The following is a 20,855-nucleotide window of genomic DNA, read 5'->3' on the forward strand; positions in this document are numbered from 1 at the left end:
CATTGGGCGCTGATCATCTTATTTCAGCACCCCACTGCCAGATGGTGCTGACCGCAGTTTCGCATCCTATTATATATTTATCCATGGTCAAGGTTACCAAAGCATGGAAGAAGGAGTTTTATCTCCTTGCCTCCCAAGAGTTTCAATCCTTGCCAAAGAAGTAAGGAATGGAGCTATACATTGCCCTTTTTTTGCAGGTGGTTGGGCGCGAGGCAGGCGGCTTGCTTTCAGCCCACTACAGGGTGGACTCGCACCCACATATCAACTCCCTGCACGAGGTGCTCCTCGGAGAACGGTTCCTCTACCTCGTGTTTCCTCCGGCGCATGGAGACCTGCACTCGCATGTCAGACTTCGAAAGAGGCTTCGTGAACCTGAGGCACGAAGACTATTCAGGCAAATCGCGGAGACGGTCCGCGCCTGCCATGATCAAGGAATCGTCCTTCGTGATCTCAAGCTCAGGAAATTCGTGTTCGCCGATTCGCAAAGGTAAGTTGACCATCTGCTTTCAAGAGAGATAGTAGGTAGCGGTCATCTCAAACAGTACAAGGTGGAAGCGTCAAGCGATGCCAAAGGAAGTCAGATATATAGGGCTACTATCAATTTTGTTCTTCTTCAAGGACATTCCTTAGAAATGACTAACTTCCAGGAAAGTATTATTAGTAATGAATTCATTCCTTTATAATTTACGCCTTAATGTGCAGTTTCTAAGGATGTGCTTATTTCACATGCGATTATTCCTCTGCTACCAAACTTAATTTTTAAAAAAGTAACGACCATTAATACTAGGAAAAGTAATGGCATAGGTTTGGAAGTAAATCCCGAAAAAAAAAAAAAAAAAAAAAAAAAAAAAAAAAAAAAAAAAAAAACAAAGTAGCCTGCCTATATGTTTGTCTCGTGATCAGAACATAGTACGAAATGGAAAAAGATATTGGAAATGCCTATTATTATTCTACTGAGAAACTTTTGTCATCTAGTCTGCTTTCAAAAAAAAAAGCTGAAAGTTAGGATTTATAAAACAGTTATATTACCAGTTGTTCTTATAGTTGTGAAACTGGACTCTCACTTTGAGAGAGGAATAGAGGTTAAGGGCATTCGAGAATAAGGTGCTTAGGAAAATATTTGGGGATAAGAAATTACAGGACAATGGAGAAAATTACACAACGCAGAACTGAACGCAATGTATTCTTCACATAACATAATCAGGAACATTAAATCCAGAAATGCATATGGAGTGTTAATTGAAAGACCTGAGGAAAGAAGAGTTTTGGGGAGAATAATATAAAAATGGATTTGAGGGAGGTGGGATATGACGCTAGAGACTGGATTGGCCTTGCTCAGGATAGGGACCGATGGCGGGTTTATGTGAGGGCGGGTTCTTTACAAGACATTTTAAGTAAGTAACGGTCATTAATATTCCGGGATGTTGACAGTAGGCCTGATGAATATCACTGAAAAGGTTCTGTTTAAAAATTATAAATAATTAATTCAGATTAGCTCTTTATCATGTTTTGTCTGTATTCAACAGCTTGCATTCTACATTGGTTATTTTATAACATAGGTGTGAACGTGGTTTAAAATTCTCTCTTGAATTTTTCTGCTGCATAAAGGTAAACTTTTCCTCACGAATCATACCAATCATCTTTTTCAGCGGACAGGGATATAAATAATTTTGTGTAATCTTATGACATAAATATATTACAGTATTATGAAGAATAATTCAAATACCTCTTGACTGCACAATTCATAAAATGCTTCTGCCTCCTGGATATTATGTAATTGGTGGTACGTAAGGCAACTCCATTTCTATTATAAAGCCATACCTTGTGTCATTATTTTCTTCAAGTCAACTAAAGTTAGCCTACGATTGAAACGCGTATTTGTTGTTTTATTCGTGTTTTTCTTACTCGACGCGCCAATCAGTATAAGTCAAGGTTGCAATATTTCTTATTGTATTTATATTCAGTTCAGAAAGTATTATAAGTTTACAAATATTTTCTTTTGGATCACTGGAGTGAGAGGTCGAGGACAGCAATCAGGGTTTTATCTTCACCTTAAAAGCGTGTCTCATATCGGATGACTTGTAATAAACAAAACAATCAATCAGTGTTGCAAAGGAGATAGCGAATGTCTGTTTGCTGTGCAGCCAACAGTATTATTTCTTTGACTTGCCGACTTTAACCATTTGAGTGTGACGATTGTACACAATGTACGGTCCTTTAATATGAAATTTCATCTAGCAGTAAAAGTACAAGAAGTGAAAATGTAGATTTTCCTCCGTTGGAATTTGAAGTTCAAAATCCGCCGGGAAAATTAAAAATTAAATATTTTCCGACAAATAATATAGAGGCCCCTGTAATTTATGCATTACAAAAATGGTGACTAATGGAGTGTGTCTTGGTCTCCGTTTCCGGAGCGATGGGAGTGAGGATCGTGCCACGTGTGTGTATGAGGCAAGCTTCTCCTCAGCTCAGACTGTTCTTTGTGTTGCAATCGCTTGCCTCTTGTCATCATGCAACCAAGGTCCTCCCCCTCCATCGCCTCTGCGTTCCTTCTCAATATACAATGACGAAATACCGATGCTGCTGCTTATTCTCAATGCCGTCCAAATATTTCAAGTTAAAGATTCTCATGTCTTCTCTGCGTCTCTGACAAGGCAAACTCCCCAACTTCTTCTATAGTTAGCTGCATGTGAAACAAAATTAGGACTTGCGCAACACATCAACAGTGCAGCAGGATATTCGAGTCTTCCTTTGTACAGTCCTTGCAGGTGTGTTAATATAATATGCTCTCTGAACTCTGTCTTATGAAACATTTAGGCCCAATTGTATAAAACTCCCTGACTAAAGATCAATTTTGATCGAAGATCGGAAAGTGAACCGAGTTCAGACACTTCTATTGTATAAAACGTTTCTGCGATCAAATTACCTAGGTTCAAATACAATCTAAGTTCACGTGAAAAGGACTTGGCAACATCGCATAAACAGGTGAAGTATGTGATGCGCGGGCCATGTTGTACAGGTTTGTTCAGTGTAGCCAATTTAGCGACTTTAACTCTTTTTCGACGACAAATTCTTTTAACTTTTACATTGCTTAAATAGGGATTTAGCGACCTTTTTAGCACCTCATAGTGACAAAATTTAATCTTTGTTGATAATAAGAAATCTAGCGACTTTCCAACTACTTTTTTGTCGACTTTCCGTACATTCTGTTGGAGACACTGGTTTGTTTTGTGCATTGTAAATAATGGCGGATAATAAGAAGAAGATTGACCATTCTCCAAATTGTTATGTTATGGTGTTTGATACTGCTAAACATAATAAAGCTTTATAAAACGACAATTTTCGTTTAGTAATACAGTTAATTGAAAATTTATGAATGTAGCTATTATATCTATGAATAATTAATGGTTGTTATAAACATAATATAATTATAGGTTATGTTATTTGATATAAATGTATCTGCTATATATATTAATAATAATGGTATTCTTTTTGCACAATCTGCCACTTGTATACTTCAAACAGAAAAGAAATAACTGAACTTGGATCATCTAACTCAATCGGAGAAATTTCTTCAGTCAAAGTTGACTTTAGTTTAAGACAAATTAATCTCAGATTAGACTTTATGCAACATAAAATTTTAAGTTCAGCTAAAACGAGGATCAATTTAACCTCTGATCTAAGATTAAATGGTTTATGCAATCGGCCCTTAGTTCCTTTGATCGAAATGAAGAAACTGCTGCCAGTTTTAATTATTGTTCACGCAATATATAGGGCCTAACTCATATTAAAATGATTAAGTGTATCCATGTCTAAATATATCCAAAGTCTTGTTTTATTAAATTTAAAACATCTAACAAAAATAACAAAACAAAATCGCGTGTGTACAAACAGTTTCAAATATCGTTATAGTAAATTTCAAGCTGAAATTTTATTGCATAATATATTAAAATTCGACATTTTGCGGGAACTATTATATCGACATCCAGCACTTATCTATTTAATTGAAGCTTTGAGATCTGTGATTTATTAGCATGGTAGTTTGGAATGATATAAGGTTAAGTCAAGACAATAAAAGACACTCTTCGCAACGTATTTAAACCAAAGGCTTTGATAATGAAATGTTTGCTATTATAAATTAACAAAATAGTTTATCCACAAGATGAGTAAACCTTAGTTTATGTTTTTTGCCAGACTTAAAGATACTGTATTTCCAGTTCTTACCGGACTGATTTCTGAAAAGTAAAAATATAATATCCACAACTAATCTTAAAATACTATTTAAATAATTGTAGGTGAGACGGAAAGAATTCGTAATTAAATTAAAATTCGGTGTACTTATATTCAAAGCTGAATTTAATAATGCTAGACTAAAGATTGCTAAAGAAACAATCTCTTCGTTTTTAAGATCGACCCAAATTTATGACATTCGCTTAAAAACAAACGAATTGGGTACAAGGTGATTATTTGTAATACATTTAACTCACAGAAGATTTTATAATTACGTTATATCTATGAAAAGTATTACAGAAATGTTGATATGTAACTTCCTTACATAATCACAAATAGCAGTGTGATAAAAAAAAGACGGCATTTTATTTATAACTTACTACATTCTATGTATTTTAGCTTAATTCTGCTACATAGTTTGTATTTCAGTGTTTAATTAATAAGTTTGTATTTCAGTGTTTAATTAATAGTTCATAGCATTTTGTTGTTTAATTCGTAAATAACTTTTGTATACATGTATCTCTTATCTAAATCAAATTGTTGAATTCTTTGTAAGTTCATACATATGTATGTATACTCTTTGCTGGTTGAGTGGAAGAAAAGGCCTTACGGCCTTAACTCTGCCAGCTAAAATAAATTATTATTATTATTATTATTATTATTATTATTGATGTTGAAAATTCCGATAAGTCAATTATCAATATCAGTTAATCATACACTGTTAAATTTCAGTCAATATTACTTACTTGTGTAGAAAATTAGACGGCACTGTTGTAATAAAACAAATAATATAATGTAACATGTTATTTGATTAATTTTCTACTCAGATGTCATATTGACTGAAATGGAACAGTGTACGATTACTAAGAAATCATGCGTAACTGCATCCATAAGACAAGATTCATAATTCATGCCAGCAGTATTGTCCAGTTCAAACTTTACGAACATCAAAACTATCTATGTCAACATTATATATTTATATTCAGTAGTCCTTTTACGCAACAGGAGTCATTCTGCTTGGTTTGATGGGCAATTTTCTGCAGCGTAGAACTGACCTGGGTTAGTCGGAGAGCCGTGACCCATAAACGGAGTCTGGGTTTACTTGGGAAATAGTGTGTGGAATGTAGGTGACCTCGCATTGGCCCGAAACAGTAACTAGCATTATGGTCTTTAAACAGTAATTGTGTTAATAAAATACTTCGCAATACCCGGGTTTTGTCTGCACTCTCCTATCAACCAATTTGCTTCCGGCTGACCCAGTGGTTTCCTGCCAGTGCGCGTCTCTGGACTACTTTACACGAAACGCTAACATGACCTTAATTATCCATCGTTTTCACAGATTCCTACTTCTATTTTAACGTTGCATGCTTCCGTTTGTATATGAGGACAGATTAATTAGATTATCAAAAAGAATGCGTTGGACTATGACAACTCTGTGAAAAAGCGTAACTGAAACATTACACTTGTATGGGGAGTTCAGAATCTTATAGTGGAACAAACTGTGTACAGCGATTTAGGTATTATCCTCTGATTTTAGAAAATAATTTTATAGCTCCCTTTTACATGTTATTCCACGTATTGATGACTCAAGTTTCAAGAATCATGCACTGAGTGATCTAAATAATCATGATTCTATAAGGATGGAAACGATATGGTGTGAAATTCCAAGACTATACGAAGTGGTACCTTTAGATGAAGACTGTAGGGTAAAGATGTATGGAAGGATGTGTTATTTCTAGAGCCGATGAATTATTAAATGTAGTCATTTTAATGATTATGCATCTACAATACATATATTCATTCATAGTGTTCTGCCCAAGGGCAGGACTTTCACTGCAAACCCAGCATCATCCAGTCTTTATTTTCCGCCTTCCTCTTAGTCTCTGCATGTGATCCACGTATTTTAATGTTGTCTATCGTCTGATAGAACTTCTGCACCGAACTCTTCTCCCGTTCACCATTCCTTTCAGTGCATCCTTCAGTAGGCAGTTTCTTCTCAGCCAGTGACCCAGCCAATTTCTTTTTCTCTTTCTGATCCTTTCAGAATTATTCTTTTTTCACACACTCCTTCTAGCACAGCTTAATTTCATTTATTCTGTATGTCCATTTCACACGCTCCATTCTTCTTCATATCCACATTTCATTTCTTGTAGTTGTATTGTATTTCTGGTGGTGTGGAAGAGAAGGCCTGATGGCCTTAACTCCATCAGAGAAAATAAATAAAATTGCAAATGCTTCTAAACGTTTCTCTTCACTTCATCGTAATGTCCATGTTTCTGTCCCCATACAATGCCACACTCCACTCAAAGCACTTAATTAGTTTCTTCCTTAATACATATACCTAACGATAATCGATAAGTTCTCTTCATTAAGCAGTGTAATATTTAATATTTGTTTATAATTAGATACAATACAATACAAAATATAATAATATTATTCTTCTCTACCAACAAATGTACAGGGAGGAGCAATTAACGACTTGTTAATATTGATATCCACGGTATAATTATATAGACCTACTGTATATACACGTATGCAACTGGACATTTTATGACTTCATAATTAATCCAGTTATTGATTAACTCTTAACTGTATCTAGTTTTTCTTTACTTTAGCTTAGGAAATATTAGAGAGTTGTTTGTATAAGTTGGATATACAAAAGATAAAGATTACGATTTCATTCTACATGGCTTTTGAAATCTTTGGTGGTAAAGGAGGTGAAAGCAGGCAAGGTAGTGTTTTAAGAAATACCGTATTGCACAGACTGATCCGACACTTTCGAGATTACACACGTTTCAACCTGAATCGTTTATGCAATGAACTACTTGTCAATGATTCCAGATAGGAATACATTATTGTGTGTTATGAGAGAATGTAAAATTATCGGGACAGTGAACCTTTCACTGATGCTTCAAGTGTCGAGTCGAGGACACAAAATGAGTTCTAAAGCGCGCTGTTTCGTCACTTACCTCGGCCCAAGACTGTTTTTAGTACATGGTCATTCGTTTCGTATTACTTTCAGCGCATAAAAGTGCGAGAGAAGAATAAAATTATTTTATGAGGAAATGTGCCTCAAAACTGAGACTATCCTGACTTAATGTAACATTGTTTTAATGGGTTATTTTACAACGCATTATCAACTGCTGTGGTTAACTAGCGTCTGAATGATATGAAGGTGATAATGCCGGAGGAATGAGTCCAGGGTTCAGCGCCAAGTTATCCAGCATTTAATCTTAGTGGGTTGAGGGAAAACCCCGGAAAAAAAAACCTCAACCAGGTAACTTGTCCCGACCAGGATTTGAACCCGGGCCCGCTCGTTTCACGGTCAGGCGTAACATTATTAACATTATTGTTTACTACATTGTACCCTTCTTTCTTTCTTTCTTTCTTTATTTCTTTCTTTCTTTCGTGTCCCTAGGAAACCTCTTTGCGTAGTAATGTAGGTCAGGTGAAGAGGAGTTGTCTTCGCTTTCAAATATATCCGGCTATAACTAATAATAACAGATTGCGTACTACTTCCCTCATTCTTGTCTCCATCTGTTCCTTTTCCAGCTGCATTTTTTCACGCCCTGAACAAATTCTTTGACACCCGAAATACTTCATCAGGTTATGAAGAATTACAGTCTAGAAAGAACAAGATTTTAAAATACAACCGCTGGATTAATAAAATATAGAGAAGTAATAATTGTAATAAAATGTTTATAAATATAAATCCGCCTTTGCTACCACAAGCTTCATAATACGGTTTTGAAGGCTGTTAAAGAATTGTAGGTACAGCCTTAGACACAAAAAAATACCCGATCTTCTGTAACGTGAATTTGTCTATTAAATTAGCAATTTTTGTTATATTGGTGAATTCTTGAACTGCGTCGGTTCCGTTTCTATCTTTATTTTAAAAGATGTAAGTAAAATTCTTTAATCTTCAATGTACACAACATTCTTTAAACGAAACAGGTGAAATTTGACAAGAAGGCAGTTTCGTCGAGATAGGTTGTTTTCACATCTGGTACAATTGTAGCAATACTCGTCTGAGAGTATCTATGTTAAAAATATAGTATCAACAACCCAATTTAGATTACAGAACACTTATGGCCGGTTTCTCCAAGTATTAGAATATTTAACGAATGTTAAACTCTAAACAGTTTGTTAAATATAGTTTTTTCATGTCTTCAACACTAGTTAGGCTTAACAGATTGTTAAGTGTTTGTTAACTTTAAATGTAGGATTTTAGGCAGATAACTCATTTGACAGACAGTTAAATATGGCAGATGACACCATAGCTATTCAAACAGAAGCTGTGAAAATAATATTTTAAGGAATATTTCGTGAATGACTGATAACAGAACATTTAAAAGACATTTTGGAAAGCTAATATAGGGAAGATAATCTTCAAAAGTGAACTGATTATCATATTGGCTGCTTATTTTGATGCTGAGCTATTATATATTGAATATTTAAAAAATGTGGGATCTCAACATGGCAAGGTAACTAGGAATGATGACTTATATACTATGCATTATACTCAATTTGTGACAATATAGATTTTCAAAACAAGTAGGCCTAAAAAGTGTACAAGAATTTAAGCCAGACTTGCATATCCTACAAACAGAAACAGACCACTTACTCCAATTCAGCATCTACTATTTACTCTTGATTTCAACTAATTATAGCCAATGTCAATAGTGTTTTAAAATACACAATGAGTATTATATTAAAAAGATTTCAGCAAAAATTGCTTCTTTGAGAAGTCATATGTTGGCATTAATACTATAACCTTACTTTGGAATAATAATAATATTATTATTCCATAGTATTCACCTACAACTTTCATTTGTCTTCTTCTTTATAAATCATGGCCTACTGTACCAGGTTATGATTTTATACACGTTTCATGACTTACTCTACAATACAGAATTTAAAGAAAAATATCACCCAATAAAAATTGCCTTACATGTGCAAAACCATTACCAACTGCTATTGAATGGTTAAAATAGTGATAACGACTGTTATAGTTAAGTGTTGGTTGTTTTAAACAGAATGTTGAAGAAATGGAAAATACATTAACAAAACGTTAAAGATAAACAGACTGTTAATTTAACACTAGTTAAGCCAAATCAAACATTTCTTGGAGAAACTGGCCATTAATGAAATATCGATATGCCACGAAAAAATCAGATTTAAGAAAGAAGGGTGACCTTTACCCTCCCCTGTTGTTACTTCTTTGACATCATACATAGTACAGAGTTACAGTTTAAATAGTATTCACTGTCTTAAAATTTTAAAACGGTGTACACTTTCCCACGACAATTAAATGAAAATGGACCACTTGCACAATACTGCACAGAAGGGCCTGACACATTACTGAAAATAAAAATGCACTCTGGTAATACCAGTCCAATTTGTAGAGAATAGAAATGAGTTCAAAGTATAGCATGGATGTAAATTGTTATAAATTTGTAAGATACAATAGTTCCTTCCTACATAACGTCACCCACTTATAAATTCAACCATGTCCTCTAGTTTAAACGCATCACTAGCTCAATACAGCTCTCTCTTATACCGAATTTTGCACACCTCTACTCCCTCTTACTTATCTGTCTTTCTCGGTATCATAACTTAAATACTCGGTCACAATATGATAACACGCTAGAAATACCACTGCACACATCATCTCTTTATTCTTCATCTTTCACTGTTGCTACTTCTCGTCACTGGAATTCTCTGCCGCCTGAAGTCAAGGGCTGCCGAACTTTAATTTCCTTTAAATGTCAATTAGAAAAATATCTTATGATGAGTTGCCAGACCTAACGCGTTGCAAATATTTAATGGAATGTGTTCCACTGTATTTTTTTTAAGTTTTCTTTTTTGTTTCTTATTTTTATTATCTAAATCGTGTTTATTTATCACTTAACGCCAAAATGTATCCCACTGTGTTTTTGTTTTATTATTAATCTATTTTTTTGTGTACATTTTATTCAATTGTCGGTTTCTGACTTAATTATGTAAATCCTACTTAATTGTAATCTAATTCTAATATGTATACTAATGTGTTTATTTTTATTTTTACCGAGTACATTTTTTATTGAATTATCGGCTTCTGTTTTTATGTGATTCGTATTTGATTCTAACAACATTAATATGTATTCCACTATGTTTATTTTTATTTTATGAGGTAAATTTTATATAACTACCTCTTTTGATCTCATTATGTACCTAAATTGTATCAGTATATAATTACTTAATTCCGATCCAGTTTTATGTTCAACTGTGTAAGCAAGTTTTAATCCTAGTTGAGTGTAAGAGAAGGCCTTACGGCCTTAACTCTGCCAGGTTAAATAAATCCATTATTATTATTATTATTATTATTATTATTATTATTATTATTATTATTATTATTATTATTATAGAACTACAGATTATAAGTAGAATTTGAACTGTGTAATTACATGATAAAACAACTGTTTATATAATCCATTACAATTAAGTCACATAGGGCGGTAAATGTACTGAAGTACAAGTGCAAGTCCTGAATGTCCCGGGATGCCCAAGAGCACACTTGGCAACTGTGGTAAAAGCAGCCTTGAATAAAGCGTGCCCTGTCTGACGTCATCGCGAAGTTTCAGTGCAAGTGCCCGTGTCCGCCGATTCAAACATTGTTCCCATATATTGCAATCGCCGAATATATTGCTTCACCGCTTCAACTCCCAGTCTGGTGAAATATGATTGATGTAAGTGACCGACAGTGTACAGCTCACTAGTATCTCACACAGGTCAGGTGGGACCCCGTTCTCTTATGTCTTATGATCTCTGAATTTGTAGTTGCTATTATTTCGACACCGTAGTTAATGTAAAGGCACTTACGAAAGTTCTAACACAGAGGTTTATCAAAAAATTTTCCTTCGCAGAAGTGCTTTACAATACAAACGCCACAATGTTTTATATTTTTGCACTAGGCCTATATGAGTAAATCATACAAATTGAATAAATATAAACCGAACATATATATTTTTAATTGGTTGTTTTACTACGTTTTATCACCTGCGATGGTTATGTAGCGTCTGGGTGAAATGAAGATAATAACGCCAGCGAAATGAGTCCAGAGTCCGGCGCCGAAAGTTACTCAACATTTTCTCTTGATGGGTTGAAGAGAAACCTCAGAAAAAATCTGAACCCCAGCTCGCTCGTTTCGCGGTCAAACATGCTAACCATTACTCTACAGCGGTAGACTACAATTTATTGTTATAGATTGCTATATTTGACGTCTTCATCATCATCATCATCATCATCATCATCAACAACTAATTCAGGGCTTGAGCCTACTGACCCGTTCCGCTCTCCGTTGGAATGTGTACACACTTCTTAGTCTTTTCTACATTTCTTCGACCCGAAGGTCTATACTCTATAATAAAGCATCTTTTTAGAGATGCAATTATCTGTCATTCTTTATAATGTGTTGAAACTAATCATTTTTATTCATCTCTAACTTTTCGTTTAAGTTATAGACTACATTGTAACTCATTTCTGATGGCATCAATCTAAATCTTATTTTGGGCGGTAAATTACATAGTTACACGGATCTCACTATTTACTCTTACAATGAGGGACAACCCTATTCCAAAAGTACAGAACACATACAGTATGTTAATTCTAGGGAACTGCCCATCCTACCCCATTATCTCCTGGCTTAGTTGCCTCAAGCGATGCCTTATTGATATCACTTCGAGGTTTCAACAAGTCTTCGGACTTCTGACTCAACATACGCACCCTTGCTTTCGTGTAGCCTGTGTATAGGACCATGGTAGTAAGTAATCTATACATTTATAAAAGGAACAAGGAATTCTTGGTTAGTTGGGTGGGTTGTAAAAGGAAATACCTGAGGAATTCATAATATACCTACCTACCCAACGGAATGGACCAATCAAACACTCCAGAATAATAAGGAGAGGTATTTTTCCAGTCGCCAACACACCCAGAACAACTTCTGGTCTGGGAATGACCATGACAGGGTGTTAGTCACTACAGTACTTCCAAGGGACGGCTTAAATTTGTCATTTTTTACATGCTTGTTTTTTGTTGTTGAGTATCCGTTTTCACCTCAGCTCTTAGCGGAGGTTGAAGGTGCATGGCTGCAAGACCAAATCCACTATCGTTTAGGTCTATTATTTGGTTATGGGTGGGAGAGATACTTAAAGTTTCACATTACTCAATAATTAAATCTTATTTTATTTCGAGGGCTCGTGTGCAATTACGGATATCCGCCCTAACAATTCCTGCTTTGTTACCTACTTCGTCGTTAGGCTAAGTATGCCTGCAAAGTCTGTATCAAACATATTTTAAAAATTTCCTTGCAGGTACATGAATGTTTTATTAATCCTTCATGTTTTCTGCCCAAGGATAGGCCTTTCATTGTAAACCCAGCATTCTCCAATCTTCCCTATTTTCCACTTTCCTCTTAGTCTCCGCATACGATCCATTAAGTCTTAATGTTGTCTATCCTCGGATATATTCTTCTGCCTTGAACTTTTCTCCCGTTCATCATAAATTGTGAATTCCAATATCTCCAATCATTACAAAGGTGCTTGTAATCAATCTGCAAGGACTTGATAAAATCTCCAGTTGTTTTATCAGCGTTGTCTCTCGAAAATTCTTTGTCACTGCAACTTTATATTAAACTAACGTATTTTGACGATCTTACTAGCCCTGTATGTACCTTCACATGAATATCATTATTTTACACAGTATATTTTCCGAAGATCTGATATTTTTAGTATAAGGTTACCAGATTTTGTTTCACAATTTTCGGTGACATATCGGTATATATGAAGAAACTATTTATAACATTTCTGTTAGTATGCCATTCACTTGTATTATTTTTACGCACCTTAATAATTAAATACTCATTCTATTAACACACAAACTTCCAAGAAGACACGGAGATATTTCAATCAACTTTTGCAGTTGTGCATACTTACTTACTTACAAATGGCTTTTAAGGAACTCGAAGGTTCATTGCCGCCGTCACATAAACCCGCCATTGGTCCCTATCCTGAGCAAGATTAATCCACTCTATACCATCATATCCCACCTCCCTCAAATCCATTTTAATATTATCTTCCCGTCTACGTCTCGGCCTCCCCAAAGGTCATTTTCCCTCCGGCCTCCCAACTAACACTCTATATGCATTTCTGGATTCGCCCATACGTGCTACATGCCCTGCCCATCTCAAACGTCTGGATTTAATGTCCGTAATTATGTCAGGTGAAGAATACAATGCGTGCAGCTCTGCGTTGTGTAACTTTCTCCTTTCTCCTGTAACTTCATCCCTCTTAGTCCTAAATATTTTCTTAAGAACCTTATTCTCAAACACCCTTAATCTCTGTTCCTCTCTCAAAGTGAGAGTCCAAGTTCCACAACCATACAAAACAACCGGCAATATAACTGTTTCATAAATTCTAACTTTAAGATTTTTTGACAGCAGACTAGATGACAAAAGCTTCTCAACCGAATAATAACAGACATTTCCCATATTTATTCTGCGTTTAATTTCCTCCCGAGTATCATTTATATTTGTTACTGTTGCTCCAAGATATTTGAATTTTTCCACCTCTTCGAAGGATAAATCTCCAATTTTTATAGTTCCATTTTTTACAATATTTTGGTCACGAGACATAATCATATACTTAGTCTTTTCGGGATTTACTTCCAATCCTATCGCTTTACTTGCTTCAAGTAGAATTTCCGTGTTTTCCTTAATCGTTTGTGGATTTTCTCCTAACATATTCACATCATCCACATATTTATTGGTAGGTTTCGTAACAAGCTGATTTTACGGTGATGGGTTGTTAGCCCTTCGCCAAACCCCCAAGCTGGAGGACCACCCCTTATCGGCTGTCCACGACTGCTTATTCAATATATTCGCAGCTACCCTCCATATCTGGAGGCCGTCTCCTCTATCCGCAACCTGAGGACGCGCCATGCCGTGGTGATAGGGACCCACAATACATGGAGAAACTAAAGAATACTATAGATAAATTTAAAATATTGAGAATGCTATGAGGACTCTTCAAGGGCGTCGCGGCGCCCCAAATGGGCTATGTCCTACAGTTGAAAACATCGTCAGTTATAACTCCACATTTATATCTTCTTAGGGTGATGATTGGTAATGACAAGCAAGACAAGTCAATAATGATTGAAGATGACAGCAGCAGACAGTTAAATTGGCATTGGCAGCCGTGAACCGTGTTCTTTGCAATATTACGTCATGCAGAAACATCGCAGACTACGGTTACGCTTTTATGATGTCTGCGTCCGGGTCATGCACACTGCATTCCCTAACCGCAGCGAGGGAAGGAGAACAGGGTATTCTCCCCCACAAGGTGCGAGTTGTCTCCTGAAGAAAGAGATTCTTTTGCCGCTTGTGAGCGCAGACAATAAAGTGGCTGGCCAATTATGGCAAGTTCGGTGAACCGCTGCGAGTATAAAGAACCAGTCGCTTCTTGGCGTGGCATTAATACGTCATTGCTACAAATAGCTGACGCAGTGTTGCCACTATAGGAAAAAGGCGTACTGGAGTTATACAAGTACTCCATGAGCCAGTGTGCGTCAAAGAGTTATTTATAAGAAATGAAGCAAATTTAGTTTCTCTCCGTTCCCCTAAAAGGTGCGTAGTATCCATACTGTAATACTGAACATGAAAAAACCTCCCAACAACTCATCCATTTACGTACCGGTATGTGATATTTAGATGTTGAGAAGTTACTGCAGCTCAAAGTGTTATCTGAAGTTGAAGGTAATTCACAGCAGGTAGTCAGTTTCAAATTTACTAACATACGAAATATTACGGTAATAATTATCTTCTAGATTACTTGCACTTAAAGGCCTTGAAGAATAGACTTACACGTTACAAAAAAAAATATATATAGTTTCAAACCCAATCGACTATTTTCATCGTAAATTTGTGTAGAATTACATATATGTGTGTATTTAAATCTTTTATCTATTTTGTACATATTGGTTCCTTAAAACAACTCCCTCGAGGTTGATGCCATCATCTAATTCAATATATTACTGCAAAAGTTATTGTTGTTCCTAAAGAAAAAGTAGGAAAAGAAGACTGTATCCGTACTGATAATTCTCTTTGCCAGTTTTGGTAAGAAAAACACATGATTTTTCAGTAATATACTGAATTAGATGGTAACATTACCCTTAAGACAATTGAGGAGTTCAGAAATCAACGTGATTAACTCCTTTTCGAAAGATTTTGAGATATTCAAGGTTAAAGTTAAATACACACAATTAATTCTGTAATGTAGTCAAGAAGAATACTGCATTCTGTGGGCTTTTTACTGAACTATGGAGTTAATCACATTGACCAGTGAAAATATGGTCAATTTAATACATTGCCAACTAAGAAACTCTGAAATAACCAAAAGTAGAGTTAATCATGTTGACTTCTGAACGCCTCAATTGTTACTTTGTTTTTCGCCTGTGCTCTTCAATTGAATTGATACTTATTTGCAGATGAATAGGAACTGTTGTATTATTATTGTTTGATATTTGTTGTTAAGAGTAAAGAGGATTGCATCTTAAATACAAACTGTATTCAACATGTGAAATTGATCATACGTCATATATTTAACGTTATTTTTAATCTGCGGCGTCTATTGAAAGTTGGTGAAATGATATAGCGGTACTGTGGTAAGTGGTGAAGTGAAGGAAATTGAAGCAATTGAGAAAATCTCTACGGCAAGAATATCATAGTTCTGTCGGGTATCGAAATTCAGTCTCAATTTATTGAATATGCTGTTAATATTATACGATGTCATTCTTAAAAAGAAAGAGTTCGGGATACTAATAATAAATTATCAGTAGTAGTAGCAGCAGCAGCAGCATTTAAATCGGTTGCGGTTAGATATAGAACTGAACATAATTTAATTCAAGAACATGCTTAGTGAAATTCAATCCATTCACATGAAACTCTGTCACCTTTCGTAATAAACCGGATAGTCGCGAAAAAAACGGGTTAGAACTATACAGGAGTCATTCGAACAAGTTTCACAGATACAGCGACTAGCTTCCCCCCAACAAAATTTAAAATTAATTGTATGTTGCCTTATAGGTACGAGTAATTCAATTTATGATAACTGCACATTCATTTGGCTACTTCAGTTTCAACTCACAAGTGGCACCAACGTAGCTCAGGCGGTAGCGCGTTTGCCTGCTGATCCAGAATTGCGTTCGGGCGTGGGTTCGATTTTCGCTTGGCCTGATTATCTGGTTGGGTTTTTTCAAGGTTTTCCCTAACAATAAGGCGAATGTCAGGTAATCTATGGCGAATCCTCGGCCTCATTTCGCCAAATACCATCTCTCTATCACAAGTTCCATCGACGCTAAATAACCAAGTTCAAAAAGGAAACTCACAACTCAAAAATGTTCATTCCGATAGAGTTCAACAATTACGAGGTTAAACTCTAAACCTGAGGGGTGCTATTCATAGACATTTCGCTAGCCCGCGCTACGAGCGTGCTAAACTAGCCCCGGCTATCGACTAGTTACTTGTACGGGATTCATATCACATCATATCGCTAACACTGGTTTATGAATACGAAAAACGTTAGTTCGCTTATCATCCACCGAAAGCCCGCGCTAAGAATGTCTATGAATACGACCCGTAGATTTCAAAACCAGCAGTCCTTTGTCATAGATTTCGAACAGTTCAAACTGAAAACGATGACATGCTCATCAATTTAAAATTTTAGTAGCTACAGCACATTAGTCCTACGTATTACAGCTAAACTTGTGGGCTAGTTAGCAGCTCGGGATAGGTTGATCTCCGTGAGGAGGCAGACATTTTGACTGAAGTTCATGATGACAAGATGGTGACGATGATAGTAACGGCAACGACGAATATATTTTTAAACACTTCTAATGACACAAACGCAAAGATATAAAATAACTGGACAATTAACATAATCCCTAAAACTGCCAACTCTCGTAATTTCGAATCTAATCTTACATATCCGTGACATCACGAGGAGGCTGGTTCTTGAATCCTTTCTAGACTAAAAAAAAGTCCCGAACCGTTTCATATGATTAATGACTGTTACATCCCGGAAAAATATAGGATAGGAGGGAGGGGGAGGGAGGTTCGTAACAGTACAACAGGATGTCCTGTGCCCAACCCTAATCGTTCATACCAGACTGGTAGCGTGGCCTATATAGGGACGAGTCTTGCATCACCCTGTTCACCAGTAAAAATAGTTTAAGGAACCTCTTGCGTACATGTTCCAGGAATCAGGACAATTAAACAGTAAGATTTAATTAGACGACTCTTTAACAAAGGCTTGCTTGAAAGAGATCGATATTCGTTATAATCCGAGTTATTTTTAGTGTTTACAAGTAACAGAAATATGTGATGAAATTATCAGTACAAGAATCTGTATATACTTTGCACAACATGCGTCTTATAACTACAACTTGGCTTTAGCTTATCTCACAGTTCAGATGAGATAATGTTAGCGACGGATAGCCGCAAAGCCAGAAAAACACGTTGCAAGTGGGCTGATGATAACATTGTTTAAATTTCGTAATTACATAGTCATTTCGAGTGCGTGCCGATTAATTTAAGCCGTTTCAACACAGTATTTCCCGTTACAAATGTACTTGTAATTTCGAAGCAACATTAAACGAAACGTTAATCGATCATTCAGATTGTAGATTTGCACATCGGGGCCCCGAGTTAAAATTCCAACTAATCCAACTTAAATTTGTGACGGAAGACTTATGTTGAACAGGTTTTATCAGATTAATCCCGTTTCCCCTGTCATCATTATACCAATTCTACGTTCTACTTCAACTCATATTTTGGCAAGGGTTTTATACCTGACTAGTGCACTTGCATTATTGTAGATCTGGTTGAGTGTAAGAGAAGGTTTTAATTCTGCCAGGTAAAATAAAATTAATAGTAGTAGTAGTAATAATAATAATAATAATAATAATAATAATAATTAGAGCACTAGACACTTCAGCAGAAATTGATTTATAGGATATAAGTGATATAACATACTATCGTAATAAACATTAATTTGCAAACGCATACTGTAGATCAAGGAGGATTAGGGATCCATCCATACGACAATATTGATTAAACAGGTCTACTGGGTGTTCATTTCAAAGTGTGTCATGACTTCACTGTTGTGAGTCAGCGATTTGAAGCGAGTTTCAGATTTTATGTCAGAGAAGTTGCCTATTAATCAAGGCGTTCAATCTGAACTTGAGAACGTGTACGGTATAACTTGAACGTCGTAGTAACAGGTGGCGGTCTGTACGGTCTGTGTGCTACCATAACTTCTTTCGAACTGTGTTTTGCGCGGGCAAGTCGTACACAGGGTATTTGTTATCATCCGTTGCATACCGCAACCTTCCGCAACATTCCACAACACAAATCAAATGCTCCGTGTCCATATTGACCGTCCAAGTTAATGTCAACAAATACGTAAGTAATCGTCTTAACCCTCTCGCCATATCCCGACAGTAAGAAAAAAACTCACCTCAGTACGTGTTTCCAAACAATTCACATTCCTGCCACTACCGGCGTTACCGCACGTATCGGTACGTACTCGTACTTCCAGAGTCCGTGGGTACTCTGCGTACTTCAGAATGAACGCCGTACTTGCTAGGCAACTTCTCTCGCATTTAGGTAATACGCGTCTGCGGGAGTGTAGGAAGATTGGATTCTCTAGGCTAATCGGCTAGCCACATGACGACATACAGCGAGCCATGACACATTTTGAACTGAACACGCAGTATATAGGCCTATATACAGGGTGATTCACGAGTTACCGCCACTTACGAAGCTTATTTCTGGAGACATTCTGAGCAAAAACCTGTCAAACATATAAAGACATGTCCTATTCCAATATTTTCAGAGTTACACTAATTTGAAATTGTTAAAAAAATATCCTTTTTCTGTAGTTCTAAGGGTAAAAGAATGTTACAAATAGACTAGAGAATGAACTATTCAGAAGTATACTTTCTTCAATTGACTAGTATTCTGAAGCTAAAAATGTGTTCTTAATTCCTTTGTTGCTTTGTACAGATTTTTTTTTTCAAAGTTTAATTAAAAATTACATTATTCTTACACACTTATCACAATAATTGTTACAGAACACACGACTTTTAGCAGTCTGATTCTTTACAGTTCAATTTTGCAATGTTTACGTCTCCTGTCAGACATTATGAAACGAAGTATAGGCTTAATTAGGGCCTTGCCTGGTCAGTATTCACACTATGTCATCCATTTCTTGAACGATTTAAGTCCCTTCGTCTTTTGAACACTGCCGAAAGGTCGGTTTAGAAAAAAAAATGTTGCCACTCTTGAAAGAAAAAACTTCTCGCAATATGCTACAGTAGTTTAATTCTCTACAATTTCAATACGGGAGTAATGCTTAGCTCTTACTATGTTCCCACAAGATATGACCGTCATAATTTCTGGAAGAATTACTAATGGTCCTTTCCCCTCTATTCCTCTCCCTTCAAAAGCTACTTTAATTGCAAGAAGGTGATGTCAGGTTTTCAGCTCTATTGCGACTATAATTTATACCACAAGGACTTCTGTTGGAATGGATTCTGGAAAAAAAGGAAGTGGGGTTAATCCCCAAGGTCAAGCCGCACTTTGAGTAAACATCCACGGATTTTTGTAAATTTCTAATTTCCTTCATGGGAGAAAAGGTTAAATATCAACAGGAATACGTGTATTATAGCGCCGAGCTGTTATAAAGAATCGTACTTACGCGAAAAACTTTCGTAGAATTTCGTGTCTTGAGATGTCTTCAGTAAGCAAAATCTGCCTTCGTTTCTGTGGATACCCAAACATCTAGTTATCATATTCGCAATTTTATCGGTGTCCCCGACTATAAAATATAAATGAAAAAAAAAAAAGAGTGAAGATTTTAAATTCATTTGAGCTGGTAACTCGTATTAATGATATTTTGCAATTTGACAGTGATTTTCATTTAAAAGAAAAGATTTTTTTATGTAACTTTACCCAGGTACAAAAAATCAGTTTTAATTGGGACTATTGCAACATCCTTTGTACAGTTTCGGTCAGGTGCGGCTTTTCGCTATGATTGCATCACAGTGGCTGATTAGATAATATATTATCGTATATCATGACATCTGGTTAACTTTAAGACGGCACAAAATCAGAGCATCTGACAAGTACTTATTCAGACGTAACAAGTTTAACTTACAGTATTTCGAACTCTTTCTCATTATCTTCGTTTTCGCCATCTAACAAGAAAGTTTCGGTGAAACGTTTTCTTTTCCGAGGATAGCAACTTTCTAAGCCATTGTAAAGCCTGATGACACTGTAATTAAACAGAATTGTGAAGACGTATCTTGACAGAACGTCGAAAGCCATGACCGTGGATTCTCGAGGCTCATCTATATTGTCTTATAGCACTTGTCCCCGTGGTTTGCCAGAAGGTGAGAAAGAAGGTTGAGAAATCCTTGAAGTAGGCCTTAACCCAGTTGCATATCGCGGAGAGAGAAAGAATCTGCGAGTCTCTCTCCACAACTCTCACGCACGAGTTGAATGACCGCAAAGAGTTTTATGCCAAGTGAAG

General features: G+C 36.0%; 1 protein-coding gene across 1 annotated transcript in view; it reads left to right on the forward strand.

The window, feature by feature from the left end:
* The window catches only part of LOC138710909 (tribbles homolog 2-like), a 62,625-nt gene that overhangs the window by 19,180 nt on the left and 22,590 nt on the right, over positions 1 to 20,855 (forward strand). The window contains exon 3 of the mRNA XM_069842102.1: positions 198 to 487. Within this exon, the coding sequence (XP_069698203.1) occupies positions 198 to 487 (290 nt within the window). The remainder of the gene's footprint in view (positions 1 to 197; positions 488 to 20,855) is intronic.

The sequence above is a fragment of the Periplaneta americana genome, chromosome 12 (assembly GCF_040183065.1).
Source record: "Periplaneta americana isolate PAMFEO1 chromosome 12, P.americana_PAMFEO1_priV1, whole genome shotgun sequence".
NCBI classification, from domain to species: domain Eukaryota; kingdom Metazoa; phylum Arthropoda; class Insecta; order Blattodea; family Blattidae; genus Periplaneta; species Periplaneta americana.